The 16,235-nt window shown below is 38.1% G+C and overlaps 1 protein-coding gene across 3 annotated transcripts in view; it reads left to right on the forward strand.

Annotated features, from left to right (window-relative positions):
• ANO4 (anoctamin 4) overlaps positions 1–16,235 on the forward strand; it is a 350,573-nt gene that overhangs the window by 158,721 nt on the left and 175,617 nt on the right. For all 3 annotated transcript variants that reach the window (XM_032416461.1, XM_032416459.1, XM_032416460.1), the window contains one exon: positions 1,703–1,861. In XM_032416461.1, the coding sequence (XP_032272352.1) occupies positions 1,703–1,861 (159 nt within the window). The remainder of the gene's footprint in view (positions 1–1,702; positions 1,862–16,235) is intronic.

Raw genomic sequence — 16,235 nt, forward strand, 5'->3', positions numbered from 1 at the left:
GAAACAGTCTCAGGAGGGTTAAGGCTTTGCTAACCCCCCTCATGATGCCGTGGCTGAGACCTTGTTTTTGCAGGCAGATGCTGATGTGCTAAATCTACAGATTTAGATTATTATTATTTGCTTGGCCAATAATTGTTAAGAAAGTGTTTGTTTGGGTAGGCTTCTGAGTACCTCTTAAAGCAAAAACCAAAAAAAATAATCAGTGAGGATTGATCATCTATTGAGAATGTCTACACCAAGGCATGGGATGTGACATTTCCATCCCTTCTGGCTAATATTTTCCCTTTTGGATGAGCTGGCATGCATAGCACTTATGCAAGAATGTACATTATAGCAATGACCTTGGAGGTCTGGTATGTTTGCCTCCCATACACCACTACTTGAAAACTGATGTAAACTGGGCCTATAGAAAAGGTAGCCAGCCCCCTAATCCCATTTCCACTTCCTAGGTTCATAGACATGTTTTTGAAATCTATCAGCCTGAGAAACCTGGCTCGAGCCTAACCGGCCTGTACTTGATAGTCTCTTTCAGTGTTGTGCATGATTATAACAAGCCTATGGAGCCTAGAAGAAAATTATACCTACTATTTTGTTCTTTAATTTTTATATATGTAGTCACTACAAAATAATACTTATAACTTACATGTAAGTTTTGAAGCATAATAATAAAATGAACACCTTAAACTACCATCCAACTGATGAACTAAGATGATATTTTTCAAATTATCATGGCAACCTAGTTGTGGGTTACTAACTCCAATTATTTTTAGTGGAATGGAAAATTAATATTAGCATGTATGCAAGTAGAAAGGGTAAGTATTGTCTTGTGAAACTTTTGTCTCAGATCCTTGGTATGTTTACATATGCACACAGATATCACAAAGTAAAATGTTTTTTTCTTACCGTGGGCAAAATTTTTGAGGAATGTTGAACTAGGATAATACTAAAACCACCAAAGCTACTTTTAATCCCATCCCTCTACCATATTCCTGAATTTTTGTTTTTTATTCTCTCGCTCTAAAAATAGCTTTACCATGCACATACATAGCCTTAAAAACTTCTTTCTAGATTCATTTTATTTTGTGCTTTATTAAAAATCATGTAGTATGAAGTCTTCTGTGACTTGTTTTTTTCTATGTTGTTTTAAGATATATGCTTACTATTAGATGTAACTGTAGTTCATTCATTTTTACTGCTATTCCACTGTATGACTGTCCCACAATTTATTTACCTATTTGCCTGTCCATGGACATTTGAATTGATTCACATTTTTTATTTTCTACTCTTATGAGCAATGCTGCTATAGATAGTCATATACATGTCTCCAAGTTGCTTTAATAAGGATTTTTCTTGTTATGGGTTGTATGTTATCCAAATGTTCAATTTTACAAGATAATGCCAGTGTGTTTTCCAGAGTAAGTATATCCGTTCTCACTCTCACTTTTAGAATATGATCTTTCTCAGTTGTCCCACATCCTTGCCAACATTTGGTATTATTGTTAGGTGTCTTAAGTTTTGTCCACTTTGCGCAATTCTTTTTCCAATTTTTGTTTTTTTCTTCCCTACTGTTTACATTTTTCATTAATAAAAATGTAATTTTGGTAAAACACAATGAAAAATTCATTTACTTTTAATTCTTTAATATTACCTCAGGCTCATTTTTATGAGTGTCTTAAACTGGTTTCTTTCTCTCTGTGTGCAGACAGTGCCGGAAAAAAACAAGTCAAATGGACTTTACTTCAGAGATGGAAAGTGTCGAATTGACTATATTCTTGTGTACAGAAAATCCAACCCACAGACCGAAAAGAGAGAAGTATTTGAAAGAAATATTAGAGCAGAAGGATTACAAATGGAGAAAGAGGTAAATAGTTTGCTTGGGTGAGAAGAAACACAAATATGCATCTATTCATATTGAGAGGCGATTTAAAAATAAGCCATTATGTTATGTTCGTTATATTAACAGAACATTTCATTTGGTCAGAATTTGCCAGTCTGCAGTGTTTGGGGAATGTTCCAATAATTAATTTTTCGAAGCACAGTTTGCCTTTGAGAGCATTATAATGCCAAAAGATTCCATGAAAATCAAAATACTCTTATTTCAATTAAGTGTTGTTTCAAAGTGTTACGATTTACCTGAATTCCTATGTCTGCAGTTTCTCTGTCTGTGTGAATGGAGGGTTCTATTACATGGATTTAAGAAAACTTTGGATAAAATGCAATCATCCCACTCTGGAGCCTCCTTTTACATTTCAGGAAACATAATGAGCTTGGGCATCCTCACATACCAGGAGAGACTGTCTGGCTGATTTGGCCAAAAACAGCTGGACTATAGAAAATGATTACATTTTAAGAGACATTCAGGTGTCTTTTTATCAGGCTCAGTAACTCAAGGGTTACCTTACCAGTGTTTTGTTCTCTCCCCTTCTTCTTTCTCCGTATAGGGATTTTTAAGGGAAAGATTACTAAGGAAGGTACCAGAGGACCAGCCACACCTCTGGCCCACAATGAGATTATTGTGTACCGCAAAATACCATGAACATTTATAGAACTTGGCCCTGTTAGCTAGATTACATAACTCTTCTTACATTTTCCTTAAACATTTTGCAAAGCCTCTGGAGCTTTTCATAGTCAATGAGAAGAACATATTGGCAGTTAAAAATGTTTGCTTCTGATTCTGCTTCTCAAGGTTGAGGGGATAGATCTTTGAAATCAGACATCCACGTTCTTTGTATGGCACACACAGATTGCATGCTGATCTTAAGACACTTTAGATATGTGGGATTTTTCCAGATCTGTTAGACTGACCTCAACTCTTGAGCATTTATGAAACAGAGCAGTGTTTTTCTGGAACATCGCCAAAAAGAGAATTAGAAAAATGGCAAGGGGCGCCTGGGTGGCTCCATCGGTTGAGCATCTGACTCTTGATTTCAGCTCAGGTCGTGATCTCAGGGTCCTGAAATCAAGCCTGGCATCTGGCTCCTTGCTTGGTGCACAGTCTGCTTCTTTCCCTTTCCCTCCCTCTCCCTCTGCCCCTCCTCCTGCGAGCACACCCTCTCTCACTCTTTCTTTCTTGCTCTCTCTCTCCAATAAATAAATCTTAAAAAAAAAATGGCAAGATGATTGTGGCCACAACAGGTTCTCCTTCTCAGGAAACTGAATCCGGGTTTCTCCAAAGACTGTCTCAGTTGGAGGTTTCCTTGGAGCAACACACAGAGTTAAATATGTTGTTTCCACTTTTGTGGGGTTCCAGGAAATCTTTGTTCTACCCATAGAACGTATCTTTGATAAATCTTCTTCTTTAAGTGTTTATGGAGACAACTGTATACTCTTAACATTGGTAGTGCATTAATATTTTTATTTTTTTTTAAGATTTTATTTATTTCTTTGACAGAGCAGAAGCAGGCAGAGCAGCAGGCAGAGGGAGAGGGAAAAGCAGGCTTCCTGCTGAGCAGAGATCCCGACATGGGCCTCAATCCCGGTACCTTGGGATCATGACCTGAGCCGAAGGCAGACGCTTAACTGACTGAGCCACCCAGGCGCCCCTAATATTTTTATCCTTAAAAATCATTCCTTCACCTTTTATTCTTATTCCTTATTCAGAATTTTTATATAAAGCAATGTGAATTGCCACCTGATCCTTAATAATGAAAGTCCTTCTTCTGATCCATTCTGACTCTGTCAGAGTCTTAATTCCCATCAAAACTATGTAGCTTTGTTCAATTACTGAGAGATTTCTATTTTAAGCTTCGTAACTATGTTCTCCATTCCTGGGGTTACTTCTGCCTAGATCATTATAATGCCATTTTATGACTTATTAGTTAAAACTCAAAAAGTTCAATACTTTTCTGAATAACACCCAATACTACAGAGATTGCAGATCTTCTATGTGTCTCTTAAAATATCGTCTGTGCTACAGTATTCATCTACTGGAATTAAAGCAGGCAGCAGAGAATTGTTCTGCCTTTTGTTACCCAGTTTTGCTGACCATGGTGTGCTGGATGATTGCTGTATGATTTTGATTGTATACAAGATAATTTTGTTTGGTTGTGACTTCTTGAAATTTTAATAGCTAGGTATTTGTTTAATGTATATTAGAAAAAATAGCAATTCGAAAAAGGGTGATGTCACCATATAGAAAACTTTATAAAAACTTATCTAAGCATTTCTTCTTCCTTTTCCCTCCAAGACTTCTCTGGACGGCAGCATTCCTATTTCTCCTTTTTCCCCACAATTCTCTATCCACTACCAACAGCTAGATTTTCCTCTTTCTGGAACCTTCGTTCTAAGCAGCCTTTCCCACTGCCCAGCTCGTCTTTTGCATACATGGCATAATTGGCCCTAATTCAGCCTCTGAGCTCTGCTCTGTGTTCTCATGGCCACAGCAGGCTCAGCAAGGAGAGTCTTTGAGGTTCCTCTCTGCCTGAAAGGTAGCAGGCAATTATAGATAAATTAATTTTTTCCCTGTCACTAATAATTAAAATAGAATGTCCCTTAGTTGAACAATAAACTTGTATCTACATTGTGTTATTAGATTTAGAAGCCATCAAAAGCACTCTTATTTAAATCAAGTGTTTTATAAACATCTACAGCCAAGAGACCATAATATCAATAGCTATTTCAGCTTCCAGAAGTTACTTCACTCTTTTACACAGAAAACAAAGAACTTAGTTCAAGGTGGAAAACAAAAAAGAAAACCCAGAAAGCCTACTATGAATCCATATATATAGAAAATGATTAACACTAAATACATTGTATGATTAGTGTTTTTTTCTTCATTAGCTGTGTGTCCTGATGCCCAACAATTAATGGAAAACATGTTTCACAGACTTAGAGGTTTTGCCTTCAAATGGGTAAAGACAGGCTCTGTAGTTGAACATTTTGACAGTAAGAGAATGGTTTTCTCTTTTAACACTGAATTTCAAGAAACAACTAGGAGAATCTAATTCATGATAAAAGTGAAGACATAGTCAAATTTAATCTTCTCTAAAAAAAAACTTTACCCCTGCCTGATTAGTCAGCAGCTAAGTGCTTGTGGCACCCTGGGTCTTTAACATTCTGTAACTCATCTTTCATATTAGCCCAGAGAAAGCAGTCCACAGCAAAATTCCCAAGTGAAGTATCATTAAGTCCAAATGATCTGCTTCTTAGTGTCTATTTAAGGAAATCCCCCATTTTAAAGGTAAACTCATATTTACTTACATTTTCCATTTCAGATTTTTTTTTCTAAAATGAAAAATTTAAAATAATTTTATGTTCATCATTGGCGTTTTGGTACCTATTTTGAAATGATTATCATCAATAAGAAGTTTATCTTTTCCTTCATATAAATAATCAAATTGTAGATGACTTTTGAATTGCTTGGAATGTGTGAGTAGTAGTGTATTAATGAAGTGCTCTTTCTCTTTAGACCCACACAAATAACTATAATTAGATAAATCATACCATTTTGATGATAGTTAATTCATTCGTCAAACACGCACACTCCCTCTATGCCAGGCACTGCTTCAAGTACTTAGGAACTCAGCAGTAAATAAAACAGACAGAAAGCCCTTTTCTGTTGGAACTTAAGCACAAAATTAAAAAGTAAATGTATATAAAATATCAGTAAACATTATGGGGAAGAAAGTAAAGCAGGAAGTGTTGGAAGGGATTTGTAATTTTATAGAAGTTGGCAAGGGTAGGCCTCTCTTCCATGAAAAGGGAACAGTAAGTTCAAAGGCACTGAGGCAGAAGCTTCCCTAGTGTGTTCATGGAACAGTGAGGAGGCCAGTATGACAGTAGTCACTGTGCAAGGTGGAAAATAGTGAGAAATTACTCCAGAGAGACAATGGAAGACAGAGGACATCAGGCCTTAGTGGTCACTGGGAAACTTTAGCTTTTCTGAGTGACAAGGACATCCTTGGACAGTTCTGAGCAGAGGCATGACCAGATCTGGTTTCTGTTTTATTAGGGTCACGCGGGTTGCCTGCTGATTTTGGACTATGGAAAGGGGAGTCATGGCAAGGGCAGAAGCAGGGAGATTCATTAGGAGATTTGTTGTGAGAATCCTGGAAAGAGAGGATGGTGGGTTGGTCAAGCACACAGCAGAAATGTTGAGAAGAGTAGAAAGTAGACCTTATGGGAATTTCAGACACTTTGAGAGAGTGATGTAAGAGAGAAGGGTCACAGGCTGTTTATCTGTTTATGCTATTCATTTAAGGAGTTGGAAGAAAGGAGTTGCCATTTACAGGGATGCGGAGAAGAGTGGGTCCTCTTATAGACAGGTTAAGCTTGGTGTGTCCCAGTGTTGGAGATGCTAAGTAGGACAGAAGAGTCTGGAATACAGGAGAGCTCTGACTGGGAGAGATACACTGGGATGAGCTCACCAATGGAATGACTACAAATGGAAAAGAGATCCAAGTATTGAACTGTGGGACATACCTGTGTTGTGAATTTGGAGGATAAAGGAGTCAGCAGAAAGGAGCCAGAAGGAACTCAGAGGTGGTAGTGCCTGGAGGAGAGTGTTTCAGGAGGGAGCGATTGTGTCAAATGCTGCTGAGAGAGCAAGTAAGATCAGGACCAAAGTTAGCTATTGAATTTAACAGTGTGAATGAGTTTAGTGAGCTGGGCAAGGGAAGTTTCTGTGGGGAGGTGAAAGTGAAAGCATGACCGAGGTATATTCAAGAAAGAATGGGAGGAGAAAATTGGAGAGAGCAGTTATAAGTAGCTCTTTCAAAAGAGAGAAATGGGGTGATAACTGGAGTAAGAAGTTGGGTCAAGAAAGAGTTCTTTCTATTTAAGATGGGAGAAATAACTGCATATTTTCATGTTAATAAAAATCACTTACTTTGCAAAATTGATGTCGTAGAAGAGCGAAGGAAGAATTTACGGAGTAATGTCCTTGAAGCAGTAAGAAAAGAATGACCATAAGTTCCTCCCATTGCAGGGACCCACTTGCCTGCATCTGTGCCCACAAATGCAACCTTCCTTCTCGTGCTAAGGGTATCCTGACCATGCTCCTAGCTAAGGCCAACTCTTGGCTTTGGGCTCAAGATCCCATCCACTCAGTCCTACTCAACATCATTGCTCCTAAATGTGATTAATTATAGTAAGCTTTAAAAACGTGTGCACACACACAAAAATGCAAAATAATGCATTCTGTCAAAATTTTTTCTATTTTCACTTATTTCTGGAAGGATTGAAAACCTAACTGCAATAAACACATACACAACACTCAAAGTTAGTTATCTTGGACGTTTTCCTTTGAGATTATGACAAAAATAGTATTAAAATTTTAACTCATATTTATTAAGCACCTACTATTATCATCCCTCCCCATTTTATAGATGAGACAATTGAAGCAAAGCAATAATTTGCCCCAGGGGACAAGGCCAACAAGAGATAAAGCTAGGATCAAAACCTGAGCATACTTTCTCTTCTTTCTTATATTGTGTTGATTTCTGGTATTTGAAGATGGATCTCAGAGTTGAGGAGGTCAGGAGAAAGGCTGAGGAGACAGGTAGAGTTAGGAAAAGGAATGAGGAAAGTTGGGATTCCTAATGAAGTTGGGTGCTGTCTAGACTGTAGTTCTTGTGCACTTTGACTGCCAGGAGCCATGGATTTGAATCTTGTTACAACTACTTACCAGCTGTGTCATCTTGAGTGGCTTACCAAACATTTCTGGATCTCAGTTTCCGTATTTTTAATAAGGAAGATGATATTGCTTACCATGAATTGTGCAACGATTAAGTGAGACCATATAAGCAAATACATAGTACAGTATAAATCTTTGTTTTTTTATTTTACTTTACCTTAAATTAAAATAATTAAATTATTTTAAATAAGTAAATATTAAATAAATAAATATTAAATAATTAAAATATTGTAGATGATATGCACATTTGGCAAAAATTGAAAAGTTGGCGCAAGCATGATTCCATTTTGTTACTTGCCTAGTGGTTGTGGTCGAAGAACCTTAAAGTCAGTGAGACCTGCCTCATGGTTTTCACACCTTTGTATAATTTCCTCCCCTTGAATGCAGGCAGGACTTGTGACTTGCTGTTAACCAATAAACTACGGCAAATGTAGTAGAAAGTCACTTCTGTGATATTGTGGTATATAAGACTCCATCTTAGTCAACTGTATTAGGGAGACTCTTGTTTGTTGGCTTTAAGGAAGTAAGCTACCATGTTGTAAGACAGTCTATGAAGGAGGCCAGGTACAAAGAAAGGTGGGGAAGCCTCTAGGAGTCAAGAGTTTCCCCCAGTTGACAGCCAGCAAGAGAACAGGGACCTCAGTCCTACAACCACAAGGAGGTAAATTCTGCCAACAACTGGGGGTAATTTAAAAGCAGATCCATTTCCTCACTTGAGCCTCTGATGAGACTGTAGCCCTAACCAAGAGTTGTATTGGAACCTGGTGAGACCCCAAAGCAGATAAGCCAGCTATGCTGTGCCTGGGTTCTGACCTACAGAAACTCTGAAATCCCTAGTGTATGTAGTAAGCCTGTAAATTCATGGTGTACTCTGTTATATAGTCATAGATAGCTAATAGAGTGATTAGGAGTCTAGGGCTAGACAGTCTCAGTGCTTATTTTTTTCCACCATTAAAAGCTGTGTGCTTCTGGGGAAGTTAGCTCATTTACAAAATGAGACTAATGAGATATATTTCATGGTTATTATGATAGGTGAGAATTCATATCAAGTGCTTAGCTCTATACCTGTCATATTTTAAGCATTTAATAAATCTTTATTATCATCATTATAGTTATAATAGCTAAATAAAGTATATTAATACTTTTTTAAAAATTTTATTTTATCATGTTATGTTAGTCACCATATAATACATCATTAGTTTTTGATGTGGTGATCCACGATTCATTGTTTTCGTATAACACCCAGTGCTCCATGCAGGACGTGCCCTCCTTAATACCCATCACCAGGCTAACCCATCCCCCCACCCCCTCCCCTCTAAAATGCTCTGTTTGTTCCTCAGAGTCCATAGTCTCTCATGGTTCATCTCTCCCTCCAATTCCCCCCCCTTCATTTTTTCCTTCCTTCTCCTAATGTCCTCCATGCTGTTCCTTATGTTCCACAAATAAGTGAAATCATAATTGACTTTCTCTGCTTGACTTTTTCACTTAGCATAATTTCCTCCAGTCCCATCCATGTTGATGTAAAAGTTGGGTATTCATCCTTTCTGATGGCGAGTAATATTCCATTGTATATATGGGCCACATCTTCTTTATCCATGCATCTGTTGAAGGGCATCTGGGCTCTTTCCACAGTTTGGCTATTGTGGACATTGCTGCTATGAACATTGGGGTGCATATGGCCCTTCTTTTCACTATATGTCTTTGGGGTAAATACCCAGGAGTGCAATCAGAAAAGACCCCAAATCGCCAAGGAAATGTTGAAAAAGAAAAACAAAGTTGGGGGCATCACGTTGCCTGATTTCAAGCTATATTACAAAGCAGTGATCACCAAGACAGCATGGTACTGGCACAAAAACAGACATATAGACCAATGGAACAGAATAGAGAGCCAAGATATGGACCCTCAACTCTATGGTCAAATAATCTTCAACAAAGCAGGAAAAAATATGCAATGGAAAAAAGACAGTCTCTTCAATAAATGGTGCTGGGAAAATTGGACAGCCACATGCATAAGAATGAAACTCGGCCATTCTCTAACACCATTCACAAAGATAAACTCAAAATGGATGAAAGACCTCAATGTGAGACAGGAATGCATCAAAATCTTAGAGGAGAACATAGGCAATAATCTCTTTGACATTGGCCACAGCAACTTCTTTCAAGATACATCTCCAAAAGCTAGTGAAACAAAAGCAAAAATGAACTTTTGGGACTTCATCAAGATAAAAAGCTTCTGCACAGCAAAGGAAACAGTCAACAAAACAAAGAGGCAACCCACGGAATGGGAGAAGATATTTGCAAATGACACTACAGATAAAGGGCTGGTATCCAAGATCTATAAAGAACTTCTCAAACTCAACACCCAAAAAACAAATAATCAAGTCAAAAAGTGGGCAGAAGATATGAAAAGACACTTCTCTGAAGAAGACATACAAATGGCTAACAGACACATGAAAAAATGTTCATCATCATTAGCCATCAGGGAAATTCAAATCAAAACCACATTGAGATACCACCTTATACCGGTTAGAATGGCAAAAATTGACAAGGCAAGAAACAACAAATGTTGGAGAGGTTGTGGAGAAAGAGGAACCCTCTTACACTGTTGGTGGGAATGCAAGTTGGTACAGCCACTTTGGAAAACAGTGTGGAGGTGCCTCAAAAAATTAAATATAGAGCTACCCTATGACCCAGCTATTAACACTTACTTTTAAAATAGTTTTCAAGGCAAACTTCAGAAAGTTTTTTGTATAGTTTACAAATGCCTTAAAATGTAACCATTAGGAATAGCAACATCAACTGACCATATGTTGCTAATGTATATGCATTAATGAGATTCATCATTATCTGTAATGCTCTTGGAAAAACTCAGAATACATTAGCTAACAAGTTTAGCATTGTCAAGGTTCAGATATTTATCTGCTTCCAGAGGATTTGGTTTTGGATTCATCAGGGAATGAAGTTATAGATCAGAGCTTTAAAAAACAAACACCTAAACTATACTTGTTTGCCCATCCTAGTCTTGCTTTACCCTAATCAAGGGAAAATCACAAAGATTTCCCCATTTAAAACTAATTTCACCCAGATGTTTTCTGCCTACATAGGCTTCCTGCTCATACTACCCTTTCTCTTTTTCATCCCTGTGTATGTTCTGCAACCATATCCAGCTAGTTGCTGTAGATGCTCTCTCAGGATCCAAAGCTCTGAGATATGAGGAGAAGAGAAACAGGGACTCCTCCCTTCCTTCATAGTTAAAACCATGATAATGAGTGTCAGGACAAACTGAACTATCCAAATTCCTGTCCTCTAGTGCTTTCTGGCCTTAAAAGAGAGATTTACTTTACTTAATAATCTCTACTTCCTTATATGTCACACATATGTATTACCAAGGGTCTCAGGTTGAGGTAAAGGGAAAAGAAATTTAAGGATAATCATAAGCAAAGAGCAGATAAAACAGATTTTTCTCTGAACATCAAAGCCCTAGAGGTTCCTTGAAGGTCTGTGTTAGTCCATTCAGGCTGCTATAACAAAATACCACAGACTAGATGGTTTATAAACAATAGAAATTTTTCACAGTTCTGGAGACTGGGAAGTCCAAAATCAAGCAACCCACAAATCTGGTGTCTGCTGAGGGCCCACTTCCTCGTTCAGAGCCATTGCCTTCTCACTGTATCTTCACATGGCAGAAGGGGTGAGTTAGCTCTCTGGGATCTCTTTTATATATAAGGCTCTAATCCCATTCATGAAGCCTCCACCTTTCTGACCCAATAACCTTCCAAATACTCCCACCTCTTAATATCATCACTTTAGGGATTAGGATTTCAACATATTTTGGGGGGACATAAAACATTCAGACCATAGCAGTGTCTTTCAGGGCTTACCATTGGCTTTTTCATTGAGTTTTTTATTTTAATTCCACTCTAGTTGACAGACAGTGTTATGTTAGTGTCAAGTATACAATATAGTGATTCAACAGTTCTATACATCATTAGTCAGTGCTCATCATGATAAGTGAGTTCTTAATCCCCTTCACTTATTTCACCCATCCCCCCACCCACCTCCCCTCTGATAAGCTTTATTTTAAATGAGTACCCTCAATTACAGTTATTATTTTTTTTCAACAAGAATATTTTTTACTTGAAGCATACTTCAGAATACATGGTTCTAAAATATATATGTAAAACATTCCATCCAATAAAAATAGAGTACAGATTTTCTTCAAGTACACACAGAAGAATCCCCTGGTTAAATCACATAAAAAGAGACATAACAAGTACTACAAATTTAAGAAGACTGAAATCTTACCAAGTATGTTTTTCAGCCACAATAATACAAAAGATCAACAATAAACAAAACTGGAAAATCTACACTGTAAATATTAAATATTTAATATGTAAATATTAACACACTACTGCACAAGCCAGGGGTCAGATAAAAAATCAAATGGCAAATCAAACTATGTCTCAAAACAAAAGAAAAAGAAAACTATTCCAAAACCTCTGGGATACAGCAAAAGCAGATGTTAGAGTAAAATTTATGCTATCATGCTTGTATTAAGAAAAGTTCAAATAAACATAACACCACAAGGAACTAGAAAAAGAAGAAACTTAGCTGAAATTTAGTAGAGAAATAACAGAGAAAAATCAGAAATAAAATAAAGACCAGAATAAGCAATAACATAACATTGAAAGTAATAGCCAGTCCCTCCCCCCAAAAAAATTGGCAACTACATTAACTAAGAAAAAAAAAGTCTCAAAAAACAAAATGAGAAATGGAAGAGGAAACAATACAACAGATAACCACAGAAAATACATAGTGTGATAACAGATTACTATAAACAATTATATACTAACAAATCAGATGACTTACAAAAAAAAAAAGATAATTCTTAAAAATGCACAAGTTACCATGATTGAATCATGAATCTTGAATCCAAGAAATAAGAAATCTTCCTAGACCAATAACAAGAATGAAAGTTGAATTAGGAACCAAAAATCTCCCAGAACAGGAAAGCCCAAGACCACATGATTTCATTGGTGAATTCTACCAAACATTTAAAAAAAAATTTATGACAATTTTTATCAAATCTTACAAATAATGGAATAGAGGTAACACATTCAAAATCATTCCATGAAGCCAGTACTACCCTAATACCAAAGCAGGATAAAAACAATACAAGAATAAAAAAGTCTATTTTGTCTGATATGTATATTGCTACTCTTTCTTTTGACATCCATTTGTGCGATAAATGTTTCTCCACACCCTCACTTTCAAGTTGCAGGTGTCTTTAGGTCTAAAATGAGTTTCTTATAAGCAGCATATACATGGGTCTTGCTTTTTTTTTTTTTTTTAGTCCATTTTGACACCCTGTGTCTTTTGATTGGAGCATTTAGTCCATTTACATTCAAAGTAATTATTGATAGATATGTATTTATTCCTATTTTATTACTTGTTTTTTGGTTGTTTCTGGACATTTTTTCTGATCCTGTCACTTTTGGTCTCTCCTTTACACTCAGAGTCCCTTCTAATATTTCTTGTAGAGCTGGTTTAGTGGTCACAAACTTTTTTAGGTTTTGTTTGTCTGGGAAACTCTATCTGTCCTCCTATTCTGAATGATAGCCTTGCTGGATAGAGTATTCTTGGCTGCAGATTTTTCCCACTCAGTGCTTTGAACATATCATGCCACTCTCTTCTGGCTTGCCAAGTTTCTGGTGAGAAATCTTCAGCTAGCCTTATAGATTTCCCCTTGTAAGTTAAGGACTTCTTTGGTCTTGCTGCTTTTAAGATTTTTTCTTTATCACTATATTTTCCAAATTTAATTACAGTATGTCTTGGTGTTGGCCTTCTTTTGTTGATTTTGTTGGGAGTTCTCTGCCTCTGAATCTGGATGTCTGTTTCCTTCCCCAGATTAGGGAAGTATTCTGCCATTATTTTTTGAAATAAATTTTCTGCCCCTTTTACTCTTTCTGAGACTCCTGTAATATGAATGTTATTATGTTTGATGGAGTCACTGATTTCCTTAAGTCTGTCCTCGTGTTGCTTAATTCTTCTTTTACTCTTTTGTTCAACTTCATTGTTTTCCATTATTTTGTCTTCTAGGTCCCTCACTAATCAATTTCTCCACTTCTTCCAGCCTGCTGTTCATTGCATTGAGCCTGTTTCCAATCTTGCTTATTGTATTCTTCATCTCTGGAGTCTTTTATCTCTGTTTTAAGGGTTTCAATCATGTCTTCTTTTCTCAAGCCCAGTGAGTATCCTTATGATTGTTACTTTAAATTCTCCATTAGTCATGTTTCTTATATGTTTCACTTAGATCTCTGGCTGTGGCCTTATCTTGTTCTTTCTTCTTTTTTTTTTTAAGATTTTTTAAGATTTTTAAGATTTTTTTTTTTAAGATTTTATTTATTTGACAGGGAGATAGAGAGAGAGAGGCAGGGAGAGGAAGAAGCAGACTCCCTGTGGAGCAGGGAGCCCAATGTGGGGCTTGATCCCAGGACCCTGGGATTACGACCTGAGCCAAAGGTAGACACTTAATTGACTGAGCCACCCAGGTGCCACTCTTGTTCTTTCTTTTGAGATAAACTCCTCCATCTTGGCATTTTGTCTAAGTCTCTGCCTTCTTCTCTGTATTAGAAAAGCCAATTATGTTTCCTGCTCCTAAAAGTAATGGCCTTATGAAGACGAGGTCATGGAGTGCCCAGAGCCTGGCACTTTAGGGAGTGTCTCTGGTGTGTGCTGTGTGTGCTCTGCTGTTGTGTTTTGACTGTTCTATCCTTCATGCCAGTCATCTGCAGAGACTCTTTGCCGGCAGCAGGCAATGTTTGGTTCCTGGCCTGAATGTGGTGAGTTTTAACTAGGTGTGCTCTTGTCTGCTTGTGAAATGAGACCTGACACAGACTCCACCAGAACTGAGGCCCTGCAGAACTACCTGGTCAAGAGACATGGTGTAAGCAGGAGTTTGTGCTGGTCTTCTGGAGAAAGGGGCCCACCATGCTGGGACTGATGCAAGCTTGACTGATCCACAGCAGCATAGGGGTGGGTAGGGAGGCGTGTGTGTGTGTATGTGTTGGGGGAGGTTGGTGTAAGCAAGTTAGGCAGCCAGTGTCTGGGCTGAGCTGCTTCCCTCAGGTGGTTCTGTGTTTATGCTGAGGGGTGGGGGACAGAAATGGCACCAGCCAGTTCCTTTGTTCCTAGAGAGATGTCTCCCGGAATGCTGCCTCTAGAATAGCAAATAATCTCCCCACTGTGTGCCGCAGGCATTTTTCAGATCACTATTTCCACACTGTCTGCCCCCAGGTTATTTGCCTGCCTTCTCTCCGGGAGCAGGACAGTGCCCTTTGAGAAAACCTAAGCCAAAAATGTGTTCTTTGATTCAACAGGGAAGCTCTGCAGCAGAGAATGCATCACAGAGCTGGGTCACCTTTAAACCAAGGGTCCCCATGTTAGTTATTGGCTGAGGTTTGTGGAGGTGGTATGAGGTGGATGCTGCTCCTTTTTACAAAAGGTGATTCTCCAACATTCATGGAAGCTTGACTTCTGGGCCAGGCACCATTAGCATTCACTACCACTGATAATGAGTTTGTAGTAGAGATGTTGCCAAGTCTATGGTGTTCAGATGGCTCACTTCGAGATCCCAATAACCAGGGAATTCATGAGGGTCCTTGATGGAAATAAAGAGAGAAGAAATGCTAATGGGCATTTTAATTTTGCCCAGTCAGTGAAGAGCTGATTTCCATAGTTGTGTCTAGGTAACACCAATCAATTTAGTTCCAGGGTTTCTCAGCTTCTGCACTATTGACATTTTGGGCTGGATAAGTCTTCCTTGTAGGGGGCTGTCCTGTATACCAAGGGATATTTAGCAGCATCCCTAGCCTCTACCCACTAGATGCCAGTAGCGCCTCCTCCCAAAGTTATGATAACCAAAAATGTCTTCAGCATTGTCTTATATCGCCAGGAAGGGAAGCAGATGAGTGCAAAATCATTCCTTGTTGAGAACCACTGAGTTAGACTCTTTGATCCAACATTATATAGTGTGTTGCAGTGTACATGAGGTAGCTAGAGGAACTAAAGGCAGCTATTTCATTGCAGACTAACTGATTTAAACACTCTTAACATCAGACTCTTGAATCAGAAAGAGACCTATGTATTTGAGGGGAAAGATAGGGTAAGATTGGCCTTTCAGGGGCTTAATAAATAACTAGTAAGGTTCTCAACCTCTTACTGCCTCAATTTCTTCACTTATTACGTGGCAGATAATTCTAATAGGGCTATTATAAGGATCAAATGAGTTAACATGTTATAATGTGCTTAGGTAAGAGTCTGGCACATATTAAGTGCTCAGTAAATGCTTGCTGTTGGTATTGACAGTAAAGGGAGTGGCTTCAACCATTGGTCATCTGTTTCATGATCTCAGGCATTCAACCCCATCACCTCTTGGCCTGAGGGTCCTTGCCTTAAAAGGATCTGGTAGGTAGCAAAGATACCAATGGTAAGTCTTACCTCATTGCCAGGACTCAGTCGTTTGTGGTGTCACCTACAACTGCCCCATATCAGTCCATCAGAATCACGTCCTTGTTCTCACTGCTCCATCTTCTTTTTTTTT

Source organism: Phoca vitulina, unplaced genomic scaffold (assembly GCF_004348235.1).
Source record: "Phoca vitulina isolate PV1807 unplaced genomic scaffold, GSC_HSeal_1.0 scaffold19, whole genome shotgun sequence".
Lineage (NCBI taxonomy): Eukaryota > Metazoa > Chordata > Mammalia > Carnivora > Phocidae > Phoca > Phoca vitulina.